This window comes from Danio rerio, chromosome 3 (genome assembly GCF_052040795.2).
Source record: "Danio rerio strain M-AB ecotype USA chromosome 3, GRCz13ab, whole genome shotgun sequence".
NCBI lineage: Eukaryota > Metazoa > Chordata > Actinopteri > Cypriniformes > Danionidae > Danio > Danio rerio.
The window spans coordinates 18,111,684-18,125,506 of record NC_141023.1 but is presented as its reverse complement, the minus strand read 5'-3'; the positions used below and the strand labels follow the sequence as shown (position 1 = coordinate 18,125,506).

The following is a 13,823-nucleotide window of genomic DNA, read 5'->3' as shown; positions in this document are numbered from 1 at the left end:
ATGATTTTATGGAGGAGCATTTTAGGGATGCACTGTTATTAAAATACTATTCATTGTATTATACATTATCAATTTATCAAAATATTGTCCATTTTTTTCAAGAACCGATCATGTACTTCTCAGTTTTAGGATTCAAGTTTTTTTAGTCTAACAGAATTCAAGAAAACATCCAAAAAACACTTTTAAGTTATTATTATTATTATTATTTTTCACAATAATAATAATAATAATAATTTTTCACAATTGATCAATAAATATCTTTAGATTTCAGTTACAGTTATAGAATACAGAATATTTTAATATATTTTTCTCCAGCATTGTGCCATATATCTCCACTTCAGCAGAATGTACATGCAGTAAACAACATAGTTTTAATCATATCTTTATTCTAAAAGTTTGAACTTTTTACAGAAATATTTGTTCATACATACTACACGTCACAAAACTACAAGTTTCAAGTCTAAATTAAAGACTCATCTAATTTCTAGGTCGTTTGAACCATAAATCCCTTCCTCGGGGGCCAACGGTCTCGCTTTTAATCCTGTTTAGTGTGGTCAACTGTGGTAGCATTTTTTAACCTGGCAAAATTATTTAAAGGGTCAATTACTAATTTGTTTTTGGTATTGAAATTAAACAGTTTTTCATTCATTCGTTCAATTAATTTCGGCTTAGTCCCTTTATTAATCTAGGGTAGCCACAGTGGAATGAACCGCCAACTTATCCAGCATATGTTTTACGCAGTGGATGCCCTTCCAGCTGCAACCCATCACTGGGAAACATCCATACACTTGTAATCACACTCATACACTACGGAAAATTTAGCTTACCCAATTCACCTATAGCGCATATCTTTGGACTTGTGGGGAAAACCGAAGCACCCAGAAGAAACTCACGCCAACACAGGGAGCTCCTCCACACCTGCAAACTCCACACAGAATTGCCAGCTGACCCAGCCGAGGCTCGAACCAGCAACCTTCTTGCTGTGAGGCGACTGTGGTAACCACTGCACCACCGTGCAGCCCCAAAACAGTTTTTATATAATCTATTTTACATCTTTTATGCTCCTTTACATTGTGGCCATTGCTGTTTTGTTTATTATGTCTGTGCTGTTGTTTGTATGTTTTCTATAAAGCACTTTGTGTGGCCTTGTGGCCGTTTGGAAATGTACTATATACATAAATTGAACTTGAACTTGAACATAAGCATAATTTTAACGCCAACAGCCTGATTTTACCAAATATATAATATCATTATTTAAAAAAAAGCCTTTTTGGCTGTTCACAGTATTTTCTAAATAATTAATATTCTACTAATATTGCTTTCATAACTCTTCTCGAGTTAAAACATCAATATTGCATCAAAAAATTGTTTGAAATGATGGCACTTTTTTGCAACTGACAATGAATTTATGTTTAAGTAAAGCAATTTTTCATATATATTCAATAAACTACTAATGATCAGTGGTGGAAAGAGTACAGAAAAGTACTATTAATTGCTTAAAAATGTAGCACGAGTAAAAGTATCTGTTGTAAATCTTACTCAAAGTATTGAGTAAAAAGTAGACCTTTCAAAAGTACTGAAGATTAGTGAGTATTACGCTGTAAAAAGCTGATGATTTACAATTTAATTTGTGGATGTGTGTAAAAGTAACATTCTGTAGTGCATTTAGTTATTGCTCAGCAAGAACTCAATTTCATAAGAAGTAAATATTAAGTTAGATTTAGGTTGTGAAGTCAGGTGACTAAAATTCAATGTCTAGTCAGCGTCTAATGACAACGTTATTAATGACATCAAACGACGTTGACATTTGGTTGATTTTAGCTTGTGTTAGAAAGTGACCAAAATCCAACGTCGAGCCGACATCTTAAATCATAATGATGTCAGATGCTGACATAAATTTGTCAGGTATGGCAACCATAGACGTCATATTGATAATGTACACACAACGTCAAGCTGTAACATCATTAGACGTTGATATTTGGTTGATTTTAGGTTGGACGTTTTCTAATTCCCATAGTGAAGTAAGAGTACAGATGCTGCACTAAAAATGTGCTCAAGAGAAAGTAAAAGTACACACTTTTAAAACGAAGTAAATTACATTTTCTGAGGAAAACTTCTCAATTACAGCAATGTGAGTATTTTTAATTTGTTACTTTACACCACTGCTATTTTATCTATTAGGACTGCTATTAAAAATCACTTGATAATATCTATTTAAAAAAAAAACTAAACATAAATATACACACAGACACCAAACAACCGGCAAGTATTAAACAAATAACAACTGTCAGCATGTAGATGCAGACAAACCAAAAACATTCAACATTCAGACAACATGTATATGTGCGTGCATTTGAGATTTAATAGCGTGCATTATGGATGGAGATGGCGAAATGATATGGATGCGTTTGTGTGTGTGAGATCCAACATGCTGATTGCAGATATGTGCATGGTAAGTGGATTGCTTGGGTAAGTGAATGTTTTTGATGTATAAGATGTGTTGAAGTCACCTCATTGCATATGCCTAATATATTTAAAGGAGTAGCTCACCCAAAAATGAAAACTACCTCATTATTTATTCTCCCTCCTGTGGGTTTAAACCTTTATGAGTTTCTTTTTTCTGTTGAACACAAAAGGAGATATTTTGAAAAATGCTGCCGGTTACCTTTTGTGTTCATCAGAAAAAAGAAACTCAAACAGGTTTTGAACAAGTGAAGAGACAGAAAATTAAGACAGATTATTCATTTTTGGGTGAACTATCCCCTTTAACTGAAGATAAAGGGACACGTAGGCCTTACCTCTGCGCACCATGAATGGACTGGGGCCTTTTGGGCTTGAGGTAGGAGTCCCGACGCTGAGCTGAGCAGGAGCAGGCGTCCCGCTGGAGCCTCCGGGGCCGTTCCTCATGGTTGGAGGTGTGGACACAGAGTCTCTGCTGCTGAGGCTACTGGAGGAGGAAGAGAAGCTGATAACTTAGATTTATAAACGCTGCATTGCAGACACATAAATCAGTTAACATGCAGAAAAGTTAAAATGCAATGGGGTCCAAGTCTAGTTAGGGACTTGCTCTGAAAGGTTAAAACTGTTAGTAGAGTTAGAAGCGTGTTTTAGCAAGCAGTGCATCCTTTACACCAGGGGTTCCCAAACAAGCTACAATGCAAAAGACTCACGACCTCCAATATCCTCTGAGGTAGTTATAAATATACAAACTTAGCAGCCCACACACAACAGGCTCAAGTAGACTTTCAGTTTAATTTTGGAGGATGTCACTTTTGAGACCTTCCTCCACAAATAGTTATGATGACCTTTATTTTTATTGTAATGACTGCCGTAAAAGTGTCAAAGTTTAACCCGGAGCCACAAATTCAATCAGCTGCATCTAATGCTATTGCTGTGTCTTTAATATAATCTAAATACCCCAGAGGTCGCAATCCAATGGGAAATAAATAAATGTAAAAATAAATTGAAAGGCTAATGGCTTTTTATTAGCATGTTGTTGTTTTTTGCAACTATTAACTGCTATTTTAACTTCTGTAGGTTATACAAAATATAATAATTATAATAATTTAATAAAATGAATTATATTTTTGGAAAAGCGACCCCTCTCATTGTAAACTAACCCCCTCTTTGGGAACCACTGGTTTACACTAAAGAAAGAGTAAGCAATCTGCTTTTTAAGTCTGCCATAACTTTTCACAGTTTCTGGGTCCACATTCTTGATCAGATGCTAAAAGCAAACAACAAATTGTACTAATAAAAGTTCATAGCGTGCTGTTTAACTGTTAAAAATACTTGATTATAATGTTTACATCAATGGCTAATCTAATGTAATCTGATCGATGGTCAGACCGTGATTTGTCTCCTATAAATGGTTTAAATATCCGTGTCAGGGATGCAGCAAGTCCAGAGACTGAAGTGAAGATTAAACATTCACTTTAATGTGTGATCATAATCTGCTATAGAGGGATTTGTCAAATCCAACTGACTAAAGGACCCAGAAACAGCATTTCCTGACAGCACAACTTAACAAACAAATAGAGAAAGGCAAGGCAGGACACGCATATCATACTCGAGCAACAGAGAAGTCAGAGAAGACAGGTTTTGGTCCTATGTTTGGGACGAGCATTATAATCATTTGAAGAATCATCCTTGATTTGTAATTTGAAAGGTTGACCATTTGAAATCAACAATAATTTTCAAAAACAGGTTGAAAAACTCTTTGGTATCAATTTGTGGAAGTGGATTTCTGCATCAAACCCACCACCTGAATCAAAAAGGCAGCTGAAATGGCTGTATGGAGCTTTATACAGCTATGAACAAACACATTGTGTGAAACAATGGCTTGAAGCCAAATTGAAAAAAAAATATTAAACTATGGCTGTCCATGAAACAAAATTAAAGTAATCATTCAATTCATTTCCATATAGTTTTTTGTAGAGTCAAAAGAAAATAATTTCATTTAAAATTCTACATAAGATTGATAACACGCATACTTTAAAAAACATTTCATAAATAAAATACAATAATAAGCATTTTTAATATGTTCATTTTTATGAATAACATACAGTAAATGACATAAATGACGGCACCCCTCCCAAATCACTTATTTCAATTAATATTTTCTATAAGAAGCTTTACAATATTATATTCGTGCATAAACATTAGATTAGTCAATACTGAAGCCAAATCTGGAGCTTATCTAACAAAATAACTTATGATTACGGTCTAAAAACTAGTACACCTAAATTTATATGTTAGAGATATATAAATTTATATCTTTATCTATAATTTATTTGTATATACATTCATACACAAAGTTGAAGTCGGAATGATTAGCCCCCCGTTGAATTTCTTTTCTTTTTTAAATATGTCCCAAATGTTGTTTAACAGAGGAATGAAATTTTCACAGTATGTCTGATAATGTGTTTTCTTCTGGAGAAAGTTTTATTTGTTTTTTTTCAGCTAGAATAATTTTTAATAATAATAAAAAAAATGTAAGGTCAAAATGATTAGCCCCTTTAAGCTATATTTTTTTCGATAATCTACAGAAAAAATCATCATTATACAATAACTTGCTTAATTACCCTAACCTGCCTAGTTAACCTAATTAACCTAGTTAAGCCTTTCAGGTCAATTTAAGCTGTATAGAAGTGTCTTGAAAATATCTAATAAAATATTATTTACTGTCTTCATGATAAAATAAATCATTTTCATAAAATAAAATTATTAGAAATGAGTTATTAAAACTATTACGTGTTAAAATGTGTTGAACAAATCTTTCCTCAGTGAAACAGAAATTGGGGGAAAATAAACATGGGGGCTAATAATTCAGGAGGGCTAATAATTCTGACTTCAATTGTATAAAAAAGACCAAAATTCAAGAGGAACAAAACATAAATTTTTGTATTAGATAATTGTATTTTCTTTCTATTTCTAAAAATGTTTGGTAACTAAACATTATTGTAATTAAATATATCTGTTTAATAAATCTGTTTTGTTTAAATTCACCAAAATATATGACCTATATTCACTGAGAAATGAATAAATATATTAAATTTCAAAATGGGGTGTACTCAATTATGCTGAACACTGTACATTTCATATAGAAATGCAATTATAAATAAGATACTGAATTTCTTTTAAATCATGTACAAAATTGTGGTGCTTATTCTTAAAATACTTTGAAGTAAAACAAAGTTGAGAACTGCACAAAAAAAAACTCAATGAAAGACATCTGCAGTAGATTAATACCTTTCACTAAAAATGCACCCACTGATTTTCAAGCAGCGTTTTTGAAGCACTAATCAAGAGAGTGGCACAGGCTGATGTGCGCACAGATTTGAGCAGCGGCGGCTCCTGGCATCTGGCAGCAGCTGGCGTGGTGAAGAAAAAGGATTTTGACGGTTGCACCAATCCTTACCTGTTGTCTGAGGCAGGGCTCTGCTGAACTAATGTCTGCTGGGTCTGAAGTGCCTCCAGACCGGCAGCGGGCAACTGAGGGCACGACTCAAACGCCGAACCCCCCCCGGCCTCAATGGGAGGGAGAGGGGGCTGGAAGTTTGGCGTGGAGTGCTGCTTTTTAGTTATTGTGCCAGTTCTACGAGGGGCGAATTCCGGCTGTTTGTTAGCAGGGCTACAGGGAAGAGGGGAGACAGCATGAAACACTCACACCACAGACTGACAGTCAGCGTGTTTCCAATACCCTTCCAATTGACATTGCAAATTGAAAATACGGATCCATCAACTTTACAATAACACACACAAAGCTTTTATGCTCGCATCAGGTGGCTTTTCAGGCTATTTAAAAATGGCATAAGAAATGTTTTTCGCATTTACAGGTCACTTAGTGTTTGTGTAACGGAGGCCAGCTAGCGAAGTGCTGTGCAGGTAAACCTCACTCCTCTGACCTTTAAAGTTGCTCTAGCGACAGACACTAAAGGCCATGGTCTTACATACAGTATGTATAAGTGTCTGGACTGACACTGTACTGACAATTTACTATAATCTTCTATGTAAAGCTGCTTTGACACGATCTACATTGTAAAAGCGCTATAGAAATAAAGATTAATTGAATTGAAAAAGTCACATGACCATTCTTTAAGTTTTCTCGCATGAGGAGAATTTTGGGGTAATTTGGAATGGAATTTATTTATTTATATATATTTTTTTTGCATTTAAAAGGTCACTTGGTATATGTATAACACATGCTTATTCTGTAAACGTATGGCTATGTGTAACATCTATCAAGCAAAAACACCCAATAAAGCTTTAACACTCACATTTGGAGGTTTTTGGGGGGAATCTGAAAACTCCAATTCAGTATTTAGTTTGCTTTGCATTTACAGGTCTCTTGATGTATGTAAAAGTCACATGATCATTCTGTAAACATACGGCTATACACTTAAATGTAGAGTTGAAACTGCGAATTAAAAATTTGCGTAATTGGAAACGCATCGATTTGGTGAAAAATAAATAAATAAACATAAACGTTTTAACACTTGCATGAGGAGGTTTTTGAAGGAATTTGAAAACTCTAATGGAATATATTTTTATTTAATTTTGTGTGCATTTACAGGTCCCTTGATGCATGTAAAGGTCACATGAGCATTTGTTATAGATATGGATCTATGCTTGTATTTGTAGACTTAAAATTGCGAATTGAAATTATTGAAAAAACGAAAATCACATGCATCAATTTTGCAAAAATCCCCCTATGATATACATAAAAAACATGAACATTCCTTAAAGTTGTGACTATGTAGAATTGAAATTGCAAATATTCCTAATGAAAACGCCTCAGTTTTGAAAAAAGTCTGTATTTTGTATGCTGCAAACAAGTATTTTTCAGGCAAATTGGAAAATTCATATTTAGCAAAACTGCAATGGAAATGTCACATGGCATAAATTATGTCACATGATTATGATTTCAATATGATTTTAGATATTTACAGAAACCGATGATGGTGCACACAAAAAAATCTGTTCAGAAGATTTTTATGCAATGTACTGTATAAGGGGCATATCCTGACTTAAGGTTTGTCTGACACACGTCTAACTGCTTATACGACCTATATGTCACCATGATTTTTGCAATTACTTATTGTGAGAGGACGAGTTTAATTCGCAATTTACTCCATTAATAGACACAATGTCATTTTGCAATAATACATCTACAAAACATTGCAAAAGTTTTGTGTGAATTTGTAATGGAAACACACCTAGTAGGGTTAGTCTCTACAGTGACGGAGGAAAAGGGGGACAAGACCACCACCTGACCACACACTACAACCACTGCAGTTTGCAGTACAAGAATTCATGTAGTTTCGCCTGTGTGAGTGTTTTTACACTAGAAATGCAGTTAGCTGTCGACTTGAATTTTATGAAACACCAAGGACCCCAGTTTCAGCTACATTTTTTTAATGTTCTCCTGAAGAAAGAAAAGGTCACCTACATCTTAAACAGTTGAATGACAGCAAAGTTTCATTTTCAGGTAAACAATGAAGCAGTCAAATCTCACAGAAAATGACTGCATTTGCCAGTGACTTTCAGTGGATTTTGTCCTCCACCTGAGGCCCAAAGTGTTCCCCTTTTCAAGCTCTGAATGTTCGGTATGATCGCCTGCGGGGCAGGAGCTGTCTGACTCATTCTAAACATACCAAACTCAGAAGAGCGACTCGCTGCTTCCTGCTTTCACACTCGCTGTGTCAAAAAACCACCATCACAATTTCAGAATTACCCTCTCAACATGCTATTTTCCAATCTGTTCTTAGCCTTCCTATAGCTGAAACAGCAGCGCATAAGCACAAGTAAAGCCAAAAAAATGTTCAAGGAAAAACAATGACTGATAAAAAAAAAGGTAATTTTTAATGTGGTTTTTAGTCAAATGTCTGCCAAATGCTTCACTGTATTCATTTTAGTTACTTCATTGCAACATCAGTGCTGCATTAGTGCTTTTTTCTTGTCTAACTCATAATCATTATATATATCAATAACGCATTTATACATAGCTACTGTATATAAAGTTTATTTATTTCAGAAAGCATACAATAAGCAACGGTTGACAAAACAGAAAGCAAAAGGAAAATGAAGCAAAAACACAAATAACTGTAATGAATGTAGGTCTAAACAGCCCCCAGCTGTGGACTCAGACTGTCTGCTTTGACTGTGACCGACTCACTGGCCACTACATAGGAAGCGGACACTACTGTGGAGTTGGAGTCATGTTTGTGAACGCGGGGATGAGACCTGTACCTGTCTTTGCGGGCCGTGTCAGAATCAAGCGAGCCCTGGCTGCCTGGGCGCCTCCTCTCGATGGTCCCATACTCTACATCAGGTGTTCCGGGGCACCCAGGCATGGCAAACACACCGGACACGTTGAAGTCCACATCTAAAAAGCCAAAAAGCAGAGGAATTTCAGACTTGGGACTGATAAAATATAAGTTCAGAGTTAAGATCACTTTCTAAACTTAGCTGTCAATAAAGATTTGTTTTCAGCACAAAATCTAAAGTTGTGAAAGGAAATGATGTCAAATTTCTCAAATTATGTCATTTACTGTATTTCCACTACTTCTATTTTTTTTAAGCTCATATGTGGCACGTCAGCTGCTTGAAACTGTAGCAATGCTATACTGCATTGTTCCTGCTAAATAATCATAATAATGAAATAATAATTATGTTATGAGTAAAATGTTTGTGAGTAAAAAAATTAGCATCAAGTGTCACTTTTCCTAGTAGGCAGCTGGAAAATCCTGTTTTAAAATTTCCAAGCTTGATAGGGCAGAAATTACAAGCAGGATATATCAGATATAACCGTGATAATTACTGAATCTCCTAAAGCATTTCTCAAGATGTGTTGATTTTTAAGGTGGCAGCCTATCTAGACAAAAACAAAGAGAACGCTTAATGGGTTTTGAACAATGACAGTCTACTGTAACTTTACCTCCTGGAAAGAACCAGCCTGCATGGTTGATTATCAGTTCAATTATAGACACCACATGGACAGAGGTAGTAGCTGCCATCTCAGCAAGACTTCTAGAAGAGCAACAACAACGACAGCAAAAAACATATATCCAACTGTTAACAAGTAGAGCTGGGCGACATGACAAAAATATCACAAGTAATCTCATTCGATGTAGTACCATTTCTGTCAACTCAATCAATTATTGGGTTATACAGTATATATATATATATATATATATATATATATATATATATATATATATATATATATATATACTGACCAAATGTAAAGAACTTTTATAGAATTCACTTACTAAATCTTTAGGGCCTAACAATGTAGAAATATAAAGTAAATGTTAATTAAAATGTAAAGCACATTTAAAAACTATTGACTACAGGTTAACCATTAAAGTAAACAATATTATTTATGTATTTATATCATTATAATTCTTGTTTTGTTAATTGAGTTAATGAACGAGGGATTGGGGATGGGAATATCAATGGACAATGTATTACTGTTTACCTCTGTCAATATTTAAATAGTTGTCAAACAACAGACCAATAAAAAGATTTAAAAAATAAATTAAGATTTCTCTAAATAAAGAGTGAACTTTACACTTTCAAGACAATAATAATAATAATAATTCCTTACATTTATAAAGCGCTTTTCTGGGCATTTAAATCGCTTTACATATTGGGGGGAATCTCCTCATCCACCACCAGTGTGCAGCATCCACCTGGATGACGCAACAGCAGCAATACTGCACCAGACCGCACACCAGCTGATTGGTGGGAAGGAGACGGTGTGATAAAGCCAATAATGATATGGGGATGTTTAGGAGGCCATGATATATATTGGGCAGGTTGCCGGGGTTAAACCCCTACTCTTTTTCAAAGGACATCCTGGGATTTTTAACCACCACAGAGAGTTAGGACCTCGGTTTAACGTCTTTTCTGAAAGAAGGGGCTCATTGAGCAGTCCCCTTCACTATACAGGGGCGTTACGACCCACACAGATTGCAGGTTGAGCGCCCACTGCTGACCTCACTAACACCGCTTCGGGCAGCAACCTAGCTTTCCTACGTGGTCTACCATTCAGGTACTGACCGGGCGAAGCCCTGCTTAGCTTCGGTGGGCGGCCATGTAAGAGTTGCAGAGAGCTAGCTGCCGGAAAGATGGCAACTTTCTCATGATGCTTCTGTCAGCGTCCCTGTATTGGCCTGTAATAATGCGTTCATATAAATTATGAAAAGGTATTACTATAAAGCAGTGTATTTTGTGACACGGCTAAATAAACGACAAGTCACAATTCAAAAATATAGACTTTCTATTTTGTCCATACGATAGATATATTGTCATATTGCACAGCCCTATTCACGAGCAGTAAAAACAAGAACATTACTAGCATTTTCTGCATCAACAAATCCATATGTGATGCACGTAATGATGGCTTATGTGAGACAAATTTGTTTGTGTCTCACCCCTCAGTTTTGGCCCACAGTAAATTGGGTCCCAGTACAATAGCGATGTTGCTTGCAGTCATCTTGTTGACATCACTTTCAAGAGCGAGCTTGGCAAGAAACTTCACCAGGTACCTGTACACACACACATGCATGTTAGCTTCGAACATGATAGCCGTTTAAGGACAATGTCAAAAGTTAGATTGGTGTATTAATAAGCAGACCTAAAATTGGTCTTGTTGGCCTTTGGTAACATGTCGCACACCACCCACAGTGCCTGAAGCCTCTTATCAGGGTCAGAGATACTGCAAACCAGACAAAACAAGACACAAACAGAGAGAGAGACAGTTTTATAATATTCTATCTAAAACATTCACACACAACAGAATCAGTGTGTATGGGTGTTTCCCAGTGATGGGTTGCAGCTGGAAGGGCATGTGCTGCCTAAAACATATGCTGGATAAGTTGGCGGTTCATTCCACTGTGGCGACTCCAGATTAATAAAGAGGCTAAGATGAAAAGTAAATGAATGAATTCACACACATATTAGCCTGGGTGTCACTTTTTCCATACACAAGAAAGAGATTTTTTGTTTTGTTTTCAGGGTTAGAATTAACTTTCACACAAGATTAATAAAAACGCCATGTTTAAAAAAAAAAAAAAAAAAAAAAAAAAACACGTCACACTTTACTTTCTGCATCTAATTAAATGTACAAAAGTGATTTTGACATACGGTTTACAGCACAATTATTAGCCATCCTGTGGATTTTTTATTCTTGTTTACCAGAGCAAGGAAATTTCCATAGCATTTTTTCATAGATTTCTGCTGTAGAAAGTCTTTTTTTTTAGATTAGCTAAAATAAAAGCAGTTTTTAATTTTTATAAACAAATTTTTATGGTCAACATTATAAAACCCCTTAAGAATTTGATTTCATTGGCCACAGAAGAAGCTACTGTTGTCCAATGATTTGCCTAATTGACCATTAAGCCTTTAATCTGCACTTTATTCTGATTACTAGAGTTTTCCAAAATATCTAGCAAAATTGTATTTACTGTCATCATGACAAAGACAAATAAAATTATTATTCAAATTGTTATGTTGAAAAACTTGTTGGAAAAAAAAATTTTTTATTAACTAGCACTTGGCTACACGGCGGCACAGTGGGTAGCATAATTCCTTCACAGCTAGAAGGTGACTGGTTCGAGCTTCGGCTGGTTCCAATGGCATTTCTGTGTGAAGTTTCCCTGTTCTCCCAGTTTATGCCTGGTTTTCCTCCAGGTGCTCCGGTTTCCCCCACAAGTTCGAAGACATGCGCTATAGGTGAATTGAATAAACTAAATTGTCCGTAGTGTATGACTGTGAATAAGTGTGTATGAATGTTTTCCAGAGATAGGTTGCGGCTGGAAGGGCATCCACTGCGTAAAATATATATTGGATAAGTTGTCGGTTCATTCTGCTGTGGCGACCCTGGATTAATAAAGGGACTAATCCGAAAAGAAAATAAATAAATAACCAGCACATGTTAATAGAAATGTATGTAAAATCAAAAATTCATTCATTAAAAATACATTCAACAAAATTACAACATCAAATATAATCACTAGAGTTCAATTTAACAGAAAACATCTACACGGCTACACTATTATCTGAGGGTTGTGAAAGCATCATGTTCCAGCAGAAAGGACAGACTGATCATATGAGCTTATCACCACTGACTCTATATCTGTGCTCCACCTTTAACAGCTGTTACATAAGAGCACAGAGCCAGAACACCATCCGGAAGTCAGTGATCATTTTATGGGATACCAATATAAAAAGTGATTACATCAGGCCATCTACTATTTATGTTCTTTTACTTCAAATAGCATTTTAGTTACTGGTTTTCAGAAAACAGATGTAAATTCTTTGAAATGTTTGTTGTTGAGATATGATACTGTCTCTGCTGAGAACTTTAGCAGAATCATCCACTTTCATTTATTTGTTAGGCTGCAATCACATACTATTCAGAAGACAACAAGGAAACACTTATATACTGAATGTGTGCCAAAAATAGTATTTTAAAAAAAAAATAATAATAATAAATGCTAAAATCAAAAAGAAATCAAGAGTTTTTTTATTGAATTAAAAGCACTTTATTTTGTGTATATTGTCTGAAGCCCCGGTCAGATCACACGAGTGTCACGATTTCAGCACCATTTCTTTGACATACTTTAGGGAGTCGTGGGCAGAGATGGCAAAAGTACACACATCTTTTACTCAAACAGATACTTTAAAATGACTCTGGTAAAAGTTGAAGAACTGATTATGCTTTTGTACTCAAGTAAAAGTAAAAAAGTACGGCCTAAAACAAGTACTTAAGTAAAAAGTATTACTACTACCCGTTTTAGTTTCACAGGGTATACACACATCATGTATACACCAACATAAAATAACTTACATTTCCATCTTTTTTTCATCAGAATTTTGTTTTCAGCCGCAAACTAGCAAAGTAACATTACTCTACAATATTGTCCAACAAGACTGCTCAAAAAGTTGCCTTGTATATCATCACCTGGACACAAAACATAACTTTATGGCTTTTAAAAACAACAGCTGACATTCTCATTCATATATTCTGAAGCATAATTCTTCTGGCTATATACTGTATTTATAACTAATAAAGGTCTTAAATTTAATACTTCATTTTGTCTCAAACATTTTTTTCTTTTGATAAAATAAAAAAACTGAATGTATTTGACTACAAATAAATTTTTGCATTATGCTAAAGCAGCTTCATTTTCTTCAAACGGTACACTCTTGTAGCTCACATGATTTCACTGTTTGTTTGTATTTTTGTTTGTTTGTTTGTTTGTTTTTTTAGAGTATTCTGTATAATTTATTTAACAGATAAAGTCATTAAGGCT

General features: G+C 35.0%; 1 protein-coding gene across 21 annotated transcripts in view; it reads right to left on the bottom strand.

The window, feature by feature from the left end:
- arhgap17b (Rho GTPase activating protein 17b) overlaps positions 1-13,823 on the bottom strand; it is a 71,725-nt gene that overhangs the window by 10,763 nt on the left and 47,139 nt on the right. For 5 of the 21 annotated variants that reach the window (XR_015479373.1, XR_015479371.1, XM_087241898.1 and 2 more), the window contains exons 13-18: positions 11,144-11,224; positions 10,941-11,054; positions 9,440-9,531; positions 8,752-8,887; positions 5,921-6,133; positions 2,799-2,947 (exon numbers count right to left, since the gene is read on the bottom strand). Coding sequence is in view for 13 of the 21 variants with exons in the window: in XM_087241898.1 (XP_087098024.1) it covers positions 2,799-2,947; positions 5,921-6,133; positions 8,752-8,887; positions 9,440-9,531; positions 10,941-11,054; positions 11,144-11,224 (785 nt within the window). In the remaining 8 variants the exon portion in view is untranslated. Of the gene's footprint in view, positions 1-2,798; positions 2,948-5,920; positions 6,134-8,508; positions 8,888-9,439; positions 9,532-10,940; positions 11,055-11,143; positions 11,225-13,823 lie in introns of those variants that run through there. The other 16 variants (XR_015479374.1, XR_015479372.1, XM_087241900.1 and 13 more) reach the window with 4 other exon arrangements.